The sequence below is a fragment of the Anolis carolinensis genome, chromosome 5, assembly GCF_035594765.1.
Source record: "Anolis carolinensis isolate JA03-04 chromosome 5, rAnoCar3.1.pri, whole genome shotgun sequence".
Lineage (NCBI taxonomy): Eukaryota > Metazoa > Chordata > Lepidosauria > Squamata > Dactyloidae > Anolis > Anolis carolinensis.
The window spans coordinates 132,115,353-132,133,209 of NC_085845.1; the positions used below are offsets into that span (position 1 = coordinate 132,115,353).

At 37.5% G+C, this 17,857-nt stretch overlaps 1 protein-coding gene across 5 annotated transcripts in view; it reads left to right on the top strand.

The window, feature by feature from the left end:
- The window catches only part of mov10l1 (Mov10 like RNA helicase 1), a 56,975-nt gene that overhangs the window by 9,938 nt on the left and 29,180 nt on the right, over positions 1-17,857 (top strand). For 2 of the 5 annotated variants that reach the window (XM_008111211.3, XM_008111214.3), the window contains exons 2-9: positions 933-1,117; positions 4,065-4,221; positions 5,741-5,853; positions 8,298-8,488; positions 11,709-11,849; positions 13,306-13,457; positions 13,535-13,718; positions 17,501-17,692. In XM_008111211.3, the coding sequence (XP_008109418.1) occupies positions 933-1,117; positions 4,065-4,221; positions 5,741-5,853; positions 8,298-8,488; positions 11,709-11,849; positions 13,306-13,457; positions 13,535-13,718; positions 17,501-17,692 (1,315 nt within the window). Of the gene's footprint in view, positions 1-932; positions 1,118-4,064; positions 4,222-4,360; positions 4,692-5,740; positions 5,854-8,297; positions 8,489-11,708; positions 11,850-13,305; positions 13,458-13,534; positions 13,719-17,500; positions 17,693-17,857 lie in introns of those variants that run through there. The other 3 variants (XM_062982277.1, XM_062982278.1, XM_062982279.1) reach the window with 3 other exon arrangements.

The window sequence follows — 17,857 nt, forward strand, 5'->3', positions numbered from 1 at the left end:
GATTTTCTGTAGCTGGCACGGAGACTTTTTGGACTTCTTCCATTATTGTTCACAGTTGACTATTCTGGACAAGGCCAATGGGAAATACATGTAGAGGGCCACCATTTTCCGATCCCTGACAAAGACTTACATTTAAACTTACAGTCTTTTCTAAGGAAAGTTAAATACAAGATTTTTCCTTTCTGTTCATTGTTCTTGACCTTACTCCATCTTAGTTGCATTTTAATATTCTGAAGTGCTATTGGGTTCTTATCAGTGATTAATTCAAAAAGAAATGGTTTAATTAAGATTGAATTAATGCTAGATTGTAATAGAATTAGGATTGTGGTCCTATAAAAAGGTGGCCCCAGTATAGAGAAGAATATTATATACTGAACTGTAATATGTAGTGAGCTATAAAGAAATTCCAGGAGCTGCACAAGACCGGGAGAATGGGGAAAAGATGCTAAGGACAGATAAAGATGTAAATTTTCTTTGCAATGTACAAAACAGTTGATATTGAACTGAAGAGCATTCCTGGGGATAGCTTGCAGCACTGTTGTGGCTTTACACAAGCTGTTCTCATCCTGAAATTGATTGGTACATCTAATAAAAACTCTTAATGAAATGTTATTGCTTAATAAACCCAGCATGGCTTGTTGCCTTCTGTAAAACAGTTGCTCTAGGTAGGTAATTTAATTATGATTGCTTTCAAAGCTGTGATTATAAAAGGGAGGTAGGGGAGATGTGAATGACTTTAACACTTCTCCTGTTACCCATCTTCAATGGCATGAAACTTTCCAGATGATTTGTTGGAGGTAGTATTCTGCTTTATTCTATAACAAAGTAGATCCAGAGGACCAATAAAATGATGTTCTTAATACACTTGCAGATCTTGAAGGAATACAAGGAGCACTTTGTATTGTTTTAAATATGTTTATCTTTTTTTAAAGATGTCAAAAGGCCAAAAACTGTACAAGGCGTAGTGACAAGATTTTGCCCAGACTATGGGATGATAGATGATTCCATTTTTTTCACCAATGATGCTGTGATGAGCAATGCACCATTGCAAGTTGGACAGAGAGTTGTAGCTCTTGTTGAAGAAGATAAAATATCTACTGGATTAAAGGCAGTCAGGGTGAGTTTAAAATTACTGTGGAAGTTAGTCCAGTTTTTCTGTGAACTATGTACAAAATAAAATTCTGTTTATCCATTTGGTCATATTGAAAGCCCAAAGTGTTTCAGCACATGTTGCCTATTCAGTTATTATGTACCAAGAGAAATATTAAGGTTCTTGGGTGTGCCTCTATCACTTCATTATGGAGAGGAATAATAATCTAACGCAGCTTCTCAATATTGCTTGAATGTGAGTCAGACAGGATAGAAAGTGTCCCAATCTTTTTCTGGGTCACACAAAAGTAAATGATATAAAGCTGCTACAAGTGGAATCATGGGAGAACTATGCTAAATACAACAAATATAAAAGGAACATATGAATATTATGTATAGTGGAGGAAATTATTTGAAACAAGAATTAAAACAGAAACCATTTTGAATTTAGGCCAGCAGATGTTATGAAATAAAAACTTCATTATTAATAGAGCAAATTGAGGAATAATACAGTTTATTTTATAATACCTGATGGCTTTCCAAATTTAGAATCATTTTTGTGGCTTTTTCAAATAATTTTTCTCGCTACATATAATATTCATGTGAAGTTTATTTTATGTGTACAGTATTGCATTTAGTAATTCTGCCCAAGCTTCTATACACATATATCAGGAATTCCTCCAAGCATCCAGCAGATGGCAGACTTACCCCACTGATTATAGAATTTGATAGACAAAGCTGGAAGGAATTTAAGAAAGAAAAAATACAATTTTTGGATAGATGTGTGCCTCTAAAAATTCACTGCACTTCTATCCTATTGTCAAAAGAGAAAACCAAGTGATGTGGTATGCTAGGAGATGGGAGTCGTCAGAGGTAAACATTTTGTCACAAATGGAAAAAAATGTGGCTTAATTTTGTTGCTGAGTTAAACCACAGGTTTTTATTGAAGACTTTAGGCTATTACTTCATTCAAATATGTGTGTGAGGTTTTTTACTGTTTTGAACAATTGTTTACTATGTTTTTGGTCTTTTTAATTGCCTTTTTAATTGCCTTTCTAAATAGTTTCAATTGCCTTTACCTGTATGCTGTTCTGAGATTTTGAAGTATAGAGCAGGAGGCAAATGGTATCCTAGTTTGAGTGTTGGACTGGGACTGTAGGAGACTAGGGTTCACATTCCTGCTCATCCATATAAATATTCTGGGGGACTGAATATTTATAGTCGCATTTGCTCAGCCTTAAAAGAAGGCAATGGCAACTCTTCTCTAAACAAATCTTGTCAAGAAAACCTCAAGATAAGTTCTTTTTAGGATCACCATAGGTTGGAAATGTATTAAAGACATCGAATAAAAACATATAAATATTTTAGTACCTAAATAAGCTCTACCCAGTCACCTTGTACAGTAGAGTCTCACTTATCCAACATAAACGGGCCGGCAGAATGTTGGATAAGTGAATACGTTGGATAATAAGGAGGCATTAAGGAAAACCCTATTAAACATCAAATTAGGTTATGATTTTACAAATTAAGCACCAAAACATCATGTTATACAACAATTTTGACAGAAAAGGTAGTTCAATACGCAGTAATTCTATGTAGTAATTACTGTATTTACGAATTTAGCACCAAAATATCACGATGTTTTGAAAAAATTGACTACAAAAATGCGTTGGGTAATCCAGAACGTTGGATAAATGAGTGTTGGATAAGTGAGACTCTACTGTACCTCCTTTTCCTTTCCAGTGTCCATACTCAACATTCTTAAGGAATTCTTCATTTTCATATTCAACATTCCTGAGGAATTCATCATTTTACTTGTCTCATCCTTTATGAGAAGAGGTTACTATAGATATAACAGATTTCTGATGTTTGCAGTTAACACAAGTTTTGAGGAGCATGCAAAATGTTGCATGTAACATATCCCTTTGCATGGATAATTGTCACTATAACATAAATAGATTTCAGGAGAGAAAATAAATCATATTTAATAAATGAATTAATATGATAGTCATACAGCAGTTGTAGATGGGAGCGAATGTGTTGGGAAGAGAAATAGCTGGAGCCCACTCATAGGTATGAATTCACCTAGGAGAAGTATGTTCTCAAAATTTCAGTACCAGTGATTTGTGATGACCAAGGCCATTTCATAATAAGCTGGTCCTGGCAACCAACCAGGCAAAACATTTCTAACGTTTTACTTTACATAGATTTTATCCACAATTCAGATACAGTAGAGTCTCACTTATCCAAGCCTCGCTTATCCAAGTTTCTGGATTATCCAAGCCATTTTTGTAGTCAATGTTTTCAATATATTGTGATATTTTGGTGCTAAATTTGTAAATACAGTAATTACACATAACATTACTGCGTACTGAACTGCTTTTTCTGTCAAATTTGTTGTAGAACATGATGTTTTGGTGCTTAATTTGTAAAATCATAACTTAATTTGATGTTTAATAGGCTTTTCCTTAATCCCTCCTTATTATCCAAGATATTCACTTATCCAAGCTTCTGCTGGCCCGTTTAGCTTGGATAAGTGAGACTCTACTGTAGTTGAAAGTAAGTGTCTGGATTACATGAGAGAAATATTAGCAGCTTTTCATTATAATGTTGTACTTTTGAATGGCATTAGTGGTATTTTTGAAGTAAAAAACATTTGACCACCCATCAGCCCCATGACCCTCCATGCAAAAGAGCCATAATCTTGTCAGAATCTGTCATCTCAATTTTTCCTGGTTTATTGTGGGTTTGCCATGTGTATCTAGTAGTCTGTACATACCAGTGTTCATAGAATGTTGCCAGTTCTGTGTATCTGAGTATGTTTGAAGCAGTTCTGTAGCATGTGTCCTCTACAGGGATTTATCAGCAATCAGAAATCTTTCCACTCTTAAACGAAACTCAAAGTGGCTCAGTTATATATTCAGCTATATCAGAAGACTGATTTGCGGGAAACTTTGATTTGTCCACTGTTATAGGTAGAAATCATACCTGATACATGGGAAGAGAACAGCACATGTCCCAGTGAGATTGACTCTGATATTAAGACGCTAATTGGAAATATTACATCTCTAAATGAAACTGGTGGACACATCAACCAAACAACCTCTTTCTCCTTCGATGTGGTTTGTGAAGGTGACTTACATTTTCTTTGATATTATTGACATCACTTTTTTCCTTTTTATTTACATTGTGTATAGCAGACCAGTGAAAAGGCCTTAGGTGGCATGTTTAAAAGAGTGTATTTTTATCATATGCAGATCTAAAATTACCACCTCACTTTTTATAACTTTGAACATAAGAAAAATACTTTTATCTCTGAAAACCGGGATACCTCAATTAACAACCTCAAACAAGAAGCTCCCTTTTCCAAAGTCTATTTGCATCAAAATATCCTCCCCTTCCCAATATTCCTTTGTCTAGCTGTACATTTTCTTCCTGGTGATGAGAATGTTTCAGTTAGAGCTGTTGTTAGGGAAACAGAAAGTGGTTCTCATAAGAATCTGTCAGAGAAAGGAATGTGGAGGAGACCAGAGCGCTGCTTATAACTCGACAATTACACTCACAAAGAAATAGTGTGAACAAAGGTCGAAACATAAGCGAAGGTAACCCAGGTGTAAGAAAGAATGATGTCATGGGCAAGAATTAGAATTCTTAAAGAGTTTTGAGATAATGTTCATTAGGAAATCAACGTTGGATTTTCTTGGGTCAAGTTGCCTGTCTTGGGAGCTTTGAGTTAGAAGTTCTGGTCTTTTGTAATGTTTTAAGATCAGTGCCTCTTGACTGTATTATAATTCTTGGTTCAAGTTTTCAAGCCTTTGGAGTATAGTTATGTACACGCCTTTAAGCCTTTGGGTCTAGTTTTGCTTTAAGTATTGAAACCCCTGGATTACAGTTTCTTGTTTTTACCTTTTGGGATTATGGATTCATATTCAGAGTTTGCCACTGCTAGTGGTTACACTCAAGAATAGCAAGCTTATGGATATAACTTCAAAAATACTTTTACAGTCTGGTTTTTGATTGTACCTTGCTTAGTCTGCTGATTTTGGAATACTTTTGGATTATTGTCTACTCATTTTTGAAACTGCCTTTTCTATTTGCTCCTTTCTTAATAAACCTATTACTTACTGATGAAATATATGGTGTTTGGGTGAAAAGGAGTCATGCAGGCAGCTGGGCTGCAAGATGCCTGTACCTGCTTATAATAATCCAAGTAAGTAGCAGTTGCCTTCAGAATTTCTTGCTGAGAATATGTGAACAGCAAAAGAGAAAAAAGAAGAGAGCAGATTGGCCTGTCTCATCAGTTAGCCCCACCATCTTAAAAACAAAAACAGATCTATTTGCTTGGCTACTTAAACTGAAATCATAATAAAAGTGGGGGCTGGTGAAAGAAAAAAAATCCATATCGTTTTTCCCTATTACCTAAGTTTGATTACAAAATATGTATGGATTTATATTTGTGGTATTTCTCCTTGTTTTGTTTTGAAATTTTATCTTTGATATATCATGTTGAGAGCAATAACAATCCAATTTCTGATACAGCAACTAAGTAACAACTGCTGTTTAACTGTCCTGCTCTTCTGTTATATTCTAATGCAAATGCGTTAATTTGATACACAAACTTATTGAACTGCATTGTGATTTTATTTTCAAGCCTTTAAACCTTGTAAAGGAGATTGGGTAGAAGCAGAATATGTTATTAACCCAGCAACCTGGACCACTAAAGCAATTTGTGTGAAACCCTTGAGGTATAAAAGAATTGATAAGGTACATCTAATGCCTGGTTGACTTTTGAGATTTCTTAGATTTTTTTTGGTCAGCTATTACATAGTAGGTGAATAATAGATAACGATAGTCTGAACTGCACTCCTAAACAATGTTTATCTAATGTAAAATAATTTTAATTCTAACTTAATAGATATTAAGCCATTATATTACAGTAAAACACATCGAACTTCTCAAACTGAAAGGTTGCATTACATATTTCAAACAGTTTAAGTATTATGACTTCCCTCTAATGAGCTCTTTTTAAACTTTCGTATGCCTTTTAAGTTATTTAATAATGTTTTAATGTCATGGTTTTTAAAAAATGTTTCTATCTATCTTGTTTTAGGAGCCACCAGGGTCTCACTCTGGGAAAAAGCTAGCAAACAAAACAAATAAATAAATGTTCTGAAAATTTAAATTCAAGAGAATACTAATGTTTGCCTGGAATTTCTTCCCAAGTTCTCATATAAGAAGAATTGCCAGGTTTTCTTTATGAAGGCTATGGCAATTAGAGTTGTAGAGTAGGTAACATGAAAAGGGACCTGATGAATCAAACCAAAGACCTCTCCAACCCAGTACAGACAGTCCCCAACTTATGAGCAAGATAGGTTCTGTAGGTTTGTTCTTAAGTTGAATTTGTGTGTAAGTCAGAGCAGGTACATTTTTAAAGTGTAATTCAAGGCCTATACACATAGACACACATACATGCATGAATACTTTGGATAGCACAGGGGAAGGTTAACAGCCCTGTGCTCTTTCTTTTGTTGTGTGTGCCCCTGTTCAGAAGATTTCATCTCACTTTCTGCTCCTGTGATAACTTGATTTTGAAAAACCTTGTGGATTGGTGATAAAGCTTTAGTGGAAACCCCTTTTCCCCATGATAATAAGTTCTAGAAGTGAATTTCCCTCCCTGGGGGTAGATTTCTCTCACTTCCTATTGTCTCAGCCCCATTCTTAACTATGAGTCAATTGTAAGTTGGACATTTGTAACTCAGGTACTACCTGTAATCTGTTTCCAAAGGGGCCAATGAGATGCTTTTGCGGCAAGTTCAAAAAAGAGAATCTTTACACCCTCATGTTCCCTGAAGCTGATACTCAGATGTATACATCCTCTGTTGCCTGGGAAAATACATTGTCATTAATATCCTTTGGCAGCCCTATCCTCGATGAATGTGCCTAGTTCTATGTGAAAGCTGTTAAGTTTGCAGACATTATTACTTATCACAGTAGCAAATTGCAATTGTGTAATGAATGTGCAAAGAAATATTTCTTTTTGGTCTCACATCTTCCACTATAAATCTTCAAGGTGTCATTATCAAATACTGCAGACACTATCTCTATACAATGCATCATTTTATATACCCTGTTTCCCCGAAAATAAGACAGTGTCTTATATTAATTTTTGCTCCCAAAGAGGCACTAGGTCTTATTTTCAGGGAATGTCTTATTTTTCCACAAAGAAGAATTTATGGTTGAATTTTTAAAAAATGAAGATTTATTATCTACAGTACAGTAGTCATCACAAACCAGCATAACCAAACTGTGAATCCTTTCAAGAATTTCTATATTATATTTTATTGCTATACTGTTTTTAAATTACTGTTTTAAATTTCTGTTTGTATGTAAATTTATGCTGTTGTTGGGCTTGTCCCTGTGTAAGCTGCCCTGAGTCCCTTCTGGGAGATGGAGTTGGGATACAAGAATAAAGTTATTATATTATTATTATTATTATTTCTTGTTACTACCTTTATTTCTATGTACAACAATCTATGGTATGTACATTTACCGATCCTGCATGCTTCCAAACAAAAACTTTTCTAGGTCTTACTTTCGGGGGAGGCCTTATATTTAGCAATTCAGCAAAACCTCTACTAGGTCTTATTTTCTGGGGATGTCTTATTTTCAGGGAAACAGGGTACCTCTCTCGTGCTCTTACTTGCTTTTTTTTAAAAAAGGCTAAATACAGTTCATGGGGAACTGCTTCAGCTCCAAAATTGATTTGGTTTCTCATTTCTAATTTTTATTGCTTCTGGACTCTGCTTGTTCAGACTGTATAAATGTAACTATGCTGCCCTGACATTGAAAGTCTTGCAGGCCACATTAAATGTGTTTGACCTGTGTGATAAGGGACAACTGGTGCCATTTTTGGAATCATATTCCCAGTCAAATATACCCAGAAACAGGGGTAACATTTGAGGCACCAAAATCTGTGTTGGCTAGTGTTATCAGTTACACTGTTTTAGTGTTTGATAATGGTTAAGAATGACTGTGCAACATAATTTAGTCGAGATCAATATATTCAAATGTGACAGCTTTGTGACACAAATTGCCAGCTCAAGAGTTTTCTCCAGAAACCTTAAGTAGCTTTATGCTTACTTGGATATTAAAGGTTTATATTGATTATTGTATTTTACCTTTACATTTGCCAACTACTATTATTACAGGTCCGTGTTTCCAGTCTGTGTGGAAGGACTGGGGTTGTAGATGACAGTGTATTTTTCACTCTGGATTCCCTGAGACTTGCTGATGGTTACATCCCTCAGAGATATGACTTGGTCAATGTGGTTGCTGTGGAAAGTAACCAGTCATGTTACATATGGAGAGCACTTTGCATGGCTCCTGCAGATAAAAATGGGTAATAAAAGGATTTTCCCCCCAATTCTTATAGAACTAGATTAAGCTTGAGAAGATTTTTATACCCAGGAGAAATAAATGTGGTGTTAAATAGTAAGCTAATGTATCTCCATGAAATATCTGAGGAAGTAGACTTGGACTTTGTCCACACCAGGTGAAATATTCCCGAGTATCCTGTTGCAACAGGTATACCTCCAGAGTCCATACATATGTATAGAACTGCTCCAGTGCCTTTCTGCAATCTACACAACACATCAGCATGGGTGCTCTGTCCTCCTGTTGGCTGCAGCTGTTTCACTGCCCAAAACACTCCCTGTCAGAGCCTTGCTGATTTTGTTGTCGAAGGCTTTCATGGCCGGGATCACAGGGTTGTTGTATGTTTTCAGGGCTGTATGGCCATGTTCCATAAGTATTCTCTCCTGACGTTTCGCCCACATCTATGGCAGGCATCCTCAGAGGTTGTGAGGTATGGAGAAACTAAGCAAGGAAGGTTTATATATCTGGAAAGTCTAGGGTGAGAGAAGAACTCTTGTTAGTTGGAGGCCAGTGTGAATGTTGTAGTTAATCACCTAAATTAGCATTGAATAGCTTCATCTCCTGGCTTCTTCCTGCCTGGGGGCATCCTTTGTTCAGAGGAAAGGGGTTCTTACCATACATCCAGGGAACCACTGACCGCATAGGCAAACTGATGAAGAAACACAACCTACAAACTATCTACAGACTCACTAAGAAAATCCAACAAATGCTACATTCAACGAAGGACAAGAAGGATCCTCTCACCTCTGCAGGAGTCTACTGTATACTATGCAGCTGTGGACAAGTCTACATAGGGACCACCAAACGCAGCGGCCAAACACGAGTCAAGGAACATGAAAAATACTGCAGACTAATTCAGTCAGAGAAGTCAGCCATAGCAGAGTACTTGAAGAACCAACTTGGACACAGTATATTATTTGAGAACACAGAAATGCTGGACCATTCCAACAACTATCATGTCAGACTACACAGAGAAGCCATTGAAATTCACAAGCATGTGGACAACTTCAACAGAAAGGAGGAAACCATGAAAATGAACAAAATCTGGCTACCAGTATTAAAAAACTCAAAATCAGAACAGTAAATAAGAAGCAACACTCTGAAAACAGAGGAGTTCCAGACATGAATCAATCAGGGGCAGCTAACGACTCTGAACAAAGGATGCCCCCAGGCAGGAAGAAGCCAGGAGATGTAGCTATTCAGTGCTAATTTAGGTGATTAACTACAACATTCACACTGGCCTCCAACTGACAAGAGTTCTTCTGTCACCCTAGACTTTCCACAGATATATACACCTTCCTTGCTTAGTTTCTCCATACCTCACAACCTCTGAGGATGCCTGCCATAGATGTGGGTGAAATGTCAGGAGAGAATACTTAAGGAACATGGCCATACAGCCCGGAAAACATACAACAACCTTGCTGATTTTGTCGCTTCTTGTGAGTTCACAACAGGGTACCCAGCCATGTGACCACCAAAAGTGACATTGTCAGAGAGTTGCTTCTGGCCAGCGAAACAAAGGTGGGTCTTTGGTGTGTGGACATTGGATCATATTGGATTTAGCCCAATCAAGCAGTCCTGTCAAACACCATGGGTCACTCCAGAGTAATCTGCAGTACTTTTTAGGCCAGATTAATAGCTTGAAGCAGTATTTCTGCTGTAGAATTGGCTGTGCATCATGTGAATAGATCACAGTCATTTAAACATGTATTTGGACTGAGACATTTCACTAGTGCCTTTTTCATACAAAGTAAACTGCTGGAAGTCTTTTTTTATTTGGAATCCTGGGTCTATACCAGGCACGGGGCTCACTTTGGCCCTCCAAGTGTTTTGGACTTCAACTCACACCATTCCTAAGAAGCCTTAAGTTGACTGGGATATCTGGGAGTTGAAGTCCAAAATACCTGGAGGGCTGAAGTTTGCTCATGCCTGGTCTATACCTAGATACCCAGGAATATATCATGGTGACTAGTCATAGTGTTGTAAATAAGGCTTTTTTGAAAAGCTGAACTTGCTAAAAAGGAGTCATATGAACCCAACAACCAAGTAGGAACCCCGATGGCGCAGTGGGTTAAACTGATGACTTGAAAGTTGGGTTGCTCACCGGAAGGTTGCCGGTTCTAATCCAACCCGGGTAGAGCGCAGATGAGCTCCCTCTTTTAGTTCCGGCTCGCCATGTGGGGACATGAGAGAAGCCTCCCACAAGGATGGTAAAAACATCAAAACATCCGGGCATCCTCTGGATAATGTCCTTGCAGTCAGCCAATTCTCTGACACCAGAAATGACTTGAAGTTTTTCAAGTCGCTCCTAACACGAAAAAAAATTCAAAACTTTCTTCCTTTGTGTTGGTCTTCTCCAAAAGGAAGAGATTACTTAAATGGCTATGGGCCTTACTCAGATGTTGTATATTTTTTATTGTTACATTTATTTTTATTGCAAGATACTGGAGCTCCAGTAAACTGAAGGAGATGACAGTCCTAATCTCTATTGTATTCTCGACAACAACACAGTGTTGTAGGTTATATTGAGACAAGGACAAGCCCTAGGTCACTTGCTGTGTTTCATATTTAATGAGAACTTGAACCTAGATCTCCCAGACTACAATCCAGCACTCTTAATTTCTACACTTCAGTTCCCATAGTTGTATTTTACCTGCTCTTTTCTACTTTTAATGTCCTGCCAGTTTTAATTAATGCTTCAAATGCTCTCATGCTATCATAACGATAAGTCATTTGGTTATGATATTCCATATGTAGTCGGCATGACATTGACAAATGGACACAGGACTGAAGCAAATGGCAACAACTGCAAAGTATTGTTAACATGCAATAAAAGCCAATTGCCCATGTGATTGTGGGAAAGGAAGCAAGGTCTTTTGGGTACTGGAGATCAGAAGATCAGTGTGTTTTATGATCCTGAGTGCAAATAGTGAATGATATATGTTGGACCTCAGAGTAACATTTTTAGTCTGAACTATAAATGTTTTTGTACCAACATAGCTCCTATGTGGTATATGAGAATCCTTTTAAAATAAAATGTCTTTCAAATAGAAACACAGCTGATGCAGAAAGGAACCAGACACATGCATGTCAGAAATTAATCAGATTATTTTGAAATAGCTGTTGTGATAATTCTGTATGGATTTTTATAATACAAGCCAGGTCCTAATTATGTATTCTCCCAGGTCTTCTATAACCCCTGGAATTACCTGTAGTGAGTCATATGAACACTTACTGAAAGACAAAGAAGGACTTGAGGTATCCAAAATAACAAACATTGGCGAGCTCAAATTAGGAGAGACTAAAAGCATGGAGGTCTGGATTGAGTGAGTTGTAATTATTTTCACTGCCTACGTTTTTCCTTTTAAAGGTCTTTTTTCACACCCACTCCATTTCTTTCCTATGCTATATCTCTATTTCTGGTCTTCTAAGTTTTATTTTAAAATGTACATATTGTGGAAAGAAGGGCATATATACCTTAAAGGTACCAGATCCTGTCTGATCTTGAAAGCTGAACAAAACCAGCCCTGGGTAAGAAATTTCCAATGAATACAGATTCTAAGGCTGTATTCCACAGGAAGGAACTTACAAAACCACCTCTGCATATTCCTTGCCTAAGAAAATCTTTTAACATTCATGAGTTTACTGTAAATCAACAGGCAACTTTGAAGGCAGAGGCATACACATGCACATGCATGTGCCATGGCAGGGAGTAGGCAAGTAAAATAGATTTTTAAAATTCAAAACACTGGAGAGAAAAGAATTCTCATATGAAAGACCTATAGTCTGTTAATTAGAAATGTAAATATACATTTAGTGAAGTTGCATCTCATAGTAAACTGGGAGGTAATTGCTTCATTTCTTTCCTTTTTCTGCAAAATATTAAATATGCATTTCACACCAAAAATTTTCATCAGGTCTCAAATAACTTCATACAAGACATTGTATCTTTGTGAATAAGTGAATAATAACAGTTTTGCTTTTGCAACTCTTTCTAAAATCAATAGCATAAAATTAAGTTTTAAAAATATTTAGTTTACTTAGAATATTGAGAGTCTTTCACAGAAGATGGAACGCAAAATATTGATAGCATTTTGTTGAAAATTCAGAATTATGAAAGAATCCTGATGTGAAAAGAGTCCTTTGCCCCTTGTTTTTCATTTGAACCAGACATAAGACTGTGGAAGTACAGTACACAGAATATAGTACATTGTCAGTGGTACCAAATGAGGAATGCACATAGGGATTAAGAGCTCCCCTTCTGTTATTTTGAACTCGGCACACTAGGAAAATCAACAAGCCAGATTTTTGATCCTCTAAGAAAAGTAATGCCTGGTCTCATTAATTCATCTGTGAACCATATCCAGTAGTGCCTTTTTTTGAATGAAAAGCACCATCTTCTGATTCCACTTTCATTTACGCAATGGAGGGAATTATAAAGTATTCCAAATGTTGATGGACTGCAACTCACAGCATTCCTCACATTTGCTAAGTCTGGTAGGAGCTCCAGTCCACATTTTCCAGTGCCAAATTTCCCTTTCTTCACAGTCCATCTGCCTTATATTAGTGGAAGCATCTGTTGGATCTGAGATCCTTTGGCAAATGTATGGATCCCTTACATTTGCAGTAGGGCATCCTTTAAGATACCTATCTGTATAGTATAATGATTGCTTCAGGCAGGTATATGGCAAAGCTTCAGCTTGTCACTGTTGAAATATTGCTATCTTGCCTTTTTACATAATGCAACGATTAAAGTTTAAGTCATTTTTCCCCTTTCTTTAGGAACAAAGGGAAGACAACACATCATTTAATTAGCTGCAAATTAGGTGGCTGGGATAAAGAGAGACAATTTTATCTGGAGGTGCCAGGAAGCAGTCAGAAGAGTTCAACAGCAACTATAGTATCATCTGTTGCACTCACAGGAATTAATCCTGGTAAATATAATTCATCTGCAAGTTACATTTGTTGTAATTAGAATGGCTTAATTTGCTTTCTTTCCCTTTTTTTAAAGGAGTTGAATCTGCAGACTTTAATAATGTTGGGGGCTGTGACAGTTCTTTTGTCAGTCAAACAGAAAAACTGAGCTGTGAAAAAGTACAGAATAAAGATATGGAAGAAAATACAGCTGAATCCAAGAGGGACATCTCTTTGCCTTCTGGGGGAAAGATTTCTATTATGGTTTCATGCACTGCAAAGTAAGCATATGTTCTGTCTCCTACTGTTTAATATTTTTTTAAATGACAATAGGTTGTGGTTCTCTGCATTGGTTGCCAGAACTAAAAGAGAAAGTCAGAAGGAATTACAACAGAATGTGTATGTTAAAGCATCAACTATATCAATCCTCAGTTTATGGCACTGCTTTAGCAATTTTGTATGTGTATATGTTTATGTCAGAAGACCCAGGTTTCTAAAAATGCATCACCTATGCATCATTTATGCTTTATTATTATTCTCCTTTGCCTAGAAAGTTGAGGAAGAGTGATAGTTCCCTGTAGTGTTGGCAATGGAATCACCTAATTAAGCAGTTGATCTCATCAGGGAAGTTGCTTGCACCCAAGAGGGTATTCTGGCTCTCTGGAGTAGGTGTTAATTACCCAGAATGGCTCCTGATTTAGTTCTTGCTTTTAGGTAGCTTCTGAGGATTTTGTCTTTTGCAGCAGATATTGTTCTGCTGTATAGTCTGCAACTGTAAAGTGGTTAAATGAATGTACAATCAAAGGTTCTCGTCACTTAAAGCACCTGGATATGTTGACCATAGTTCTCTTATTATTTCTGTTGTCATCTGATCCAGTTAACTTTAGGTCTGTCAGACTAAAAAGTTCTTCATCACAGTTCACAATAAGAAGTATCTGTGAGTAGTAGCTACCCTGTTTCCCCAAAAATAAAACTTAAACAGAAAATAAACCCTAGCATGATTTTTCAGGATGCCCGTAATATAAGCCCTACCCCAAAAATAAGTCCCAGTTGAGATCCTCAGCCAGACACACACACAATTACCAATAACAACAACAACAACAACAATAAACTTTATTTGTATTCCACCCTATCTCCCCGAGGGGACTTGGAGCGGCTTACAAAACAATAACAGTGCAAACCATAAACAATAATTAATTAAGGTAAATAACAAAATTAACTTAAGACATCAAAAGCAACACAAAAAATAAAACAACATATAAATTAACACAGCAACATTCATAAATAAAAGTAAACAGTGGTGCTTTTATATAAACCAATTAAATTATATAACCAGTAGTACATCAGTTGCAATATACGGCAGACATATAGAATTATAAAATAATAATAATAATAATAATAATAATAATAATAATAATAATAATAATAATAATAATCTATTTATATCCAGCCAGCATCTCCCCAAAGGGACTCGGGGCAGCTCACAAAAGCATTCCAAAGTGCCGCACACATAGAATACACAATACATAAGCATATAAAATGATGACAACATACATTTACCAAGCAATTTCACATAAAAACGTTACATAATAAGATTTAAAATTTCATAAAATGCAGTAATACCTGCAGATAAAAATTGTTGTCTTCGAGTATCAATCCTAAGTGCCAGAGTGAAGCAATCACCAAGTCCTCAAATCTAACCATTAAAATTCTAATCAAGGTCAAAGACCTGTTTTTAAAGCCATGTTTTCAGCTTAGACTGAAAAAATTGGAGAGTGGGAGCTAGCCTAATCTCTCTAGGGAGGGAATTCCAGAGCTGGTGCCTCTCCAGCAGATATCAGAGCCTGCACTGGTTCATAGAAGGTGATGCGGTCACAAAGATAGATTGGACCCAAAGCGTATAGGGCTTCATAGGTAACAACCTGCACTTTGAATTGGGCCCAGAAGCTTGTCAGCAGCCAGTGGAGCTGCTTTAATAGGGGCATTGAACGCTCCCTATAGCTAGCCCCAGTTAGTAATCTGGCTGCCGATCTTTGCACTAACTGCAGCTTCTGAACCGTCTTCAAAGACATCCCCATGTAGAGACCAAGTCAGGCTTTCTGAGGTACAGTCGCAGCTGGCGCACCAGTTTTAACTGTGTAAAGGCCCTCCTGGCCACCAACGACACCTGAGCTTCAAGCATCAGCAATGAATCCAATAGAACCCCCAGACTGTGGATCTTGTCCTCAGGGAGAGTGTAACCCCTTCGAGCACAGGTTGTCACCCTATACCCCAATTGACCTCATGACTGACCAGGAGGACCTTTGTCTTGCCTGAATTAAGCCTCCATTTGTTGGCCCTCATCCAGTCCATCACAGCTGTTAGGCACTGTTCTAGGATCGAGGGAACTTCCTTGGAATGGGGTGGAAAACAGCAGTAGAGTTGTGTGTCATATGCGTAGAGATGGCACCCAACTCCAAAACTCTGGATGACCTCGCCCAGTGGTTTCATGTAAATGTTGAAGAGCATGGGGAAAAGAATAGAATCTTGTGGAACCCCACAGGTCAGTGGCCAGGGATCCGAGCAGGTGTCCCCCAGCATCACCATCTGGGTATGATCCTCCAGGAAGGAGTGAAGCCACTGCAGCACAGTGCCCCCAAGACACATTCCAGAGAGCCAACCCAGAAGGATACCATTGTCAATGGTATCGAAAGCCGCTGAGATATCCAAGAAAACCAGCAGGGACATGTTCCCCCTATCTAGATCTCTGCGGAGGTCACCTATCAAGGCGACCAAAGCTGTCTCCGTTCTGTGACCAGGCCTAAACCCAGACTGTGAGGGATCTAGATAATTGATTTCTTCCAAGAATCCCTGGAATTGAGAAGCTAATACTAGCCCTAGAACCTTGCCCAAGAAGGGGTGATTTAAAATAGGCCAGAAGTAGTTCAATACAGAGGAATCCAAATATAGAATATTACTATATCATTAAATATAAATAAATAGTATTGTTGACATAATATTATGATGATGTTCCAGAAGAAGATGATGTGACTGTATTTGAATAAATGTAGACTGCTGTTCATGAATAAATGTTGATTTTTGTACATGAATGAATTGGTAAATGTATGTGGTACATGAATAAATGTAGATTGTTGTATATGAAAAATTAAGACACTCCTTGAAAAGAAGTCCTAATGCACCCTTTAGACACTTGGAGGGCACACAGAAGAAGACTACTAGTAGCACTGCGAAGAATTTAGTGATGATTGGGACTTTCAGCAGTAGCAAAACTGATTAATCAAAGTCATGTAGTATTTTCTTGAGTACAGAATACAATTAGTAGGGATACTTCTTCTGTCTCTGTCATTCTAATTTATCTTGACTAGTTGGACATTTTACCTCTTTCAAATTGAATGATTTATAGACTGGTGTTGGATCATTTTCTTTCATTCAGATTCATAGTAATTTCCTTTTGTCTATGGCCTCCGGTGGCTCAGTGTGTTAAAGCACTGAGCTGCTGAACTTGCAGACCGAAAGGTCCCAGGTTCAAATCCAGAGAGCGGAGTGAGCGCCCACTGTTAAGCTCCAGCTTCTGCCAACCTAGCAGTTCGAAAACATGCAAATGTGAGTAGATCAATAGGTACCGCTCTGACGGGAAGGTAACGGCATTCCATGCAGTCATGCCGGCCACATAACCTTGGAGGTGTCTACGGACAACGCCGGCTCTTCAGCTTAGAAATGGAGATGAGCACCAACCCCCAGAGTCGGACACGACTGGACCTAACGTCAGGGGAAACCTTTATCTTTTTATGACCTTTCAATTCAGCCCGTTTTTGTATATCTCCAAGCAGGCTAGACTGAAAACACTAAAAGCAACATCTCAACTGTTCGTGTACTCTTCCTGTAGCCTTTTTGTTCCCAGGCATCGTTCATTTCAGAATTTGGAAAGGGAGACAGGAATTTCCAAATGCATTCTCATGTAGACGTCAATGAAAGTCATTATTTTTATTTCTTATTTATATCCCACTTTTTATGTCTAGACAAAAGATTCAAAGTGGCTTGTGTTTATTTTATTCCTTTAAAGAAATCCTGGCCACTGTAAGGAACTTCTGTTGCTCTGCTTTTCGGATTGTGTTATTGCTCGGCACATTGAAGCCACAGTGGTCACAGAGGAAGAATCATGGATAGCAGCCACTGAGCCCTTTTCCCAAAGGAAATGCCAAGTAATCTCTGAGCACGATAAAAAGGCAGTCGTGGTTTTACCGATGCACAAAAGGTACTGGCAGTTCCACCCGGATTAGTCTGCTTAACAAAATTACTTTTTATCTCCAGTGATTATGTTGAATGTAAAAATCCATCTTATATAAATATGTATATGCCTAATACAAATTGGTTCATTATTTCCAATTCATTATAGGAATAGGAACACATGGGAACAAAA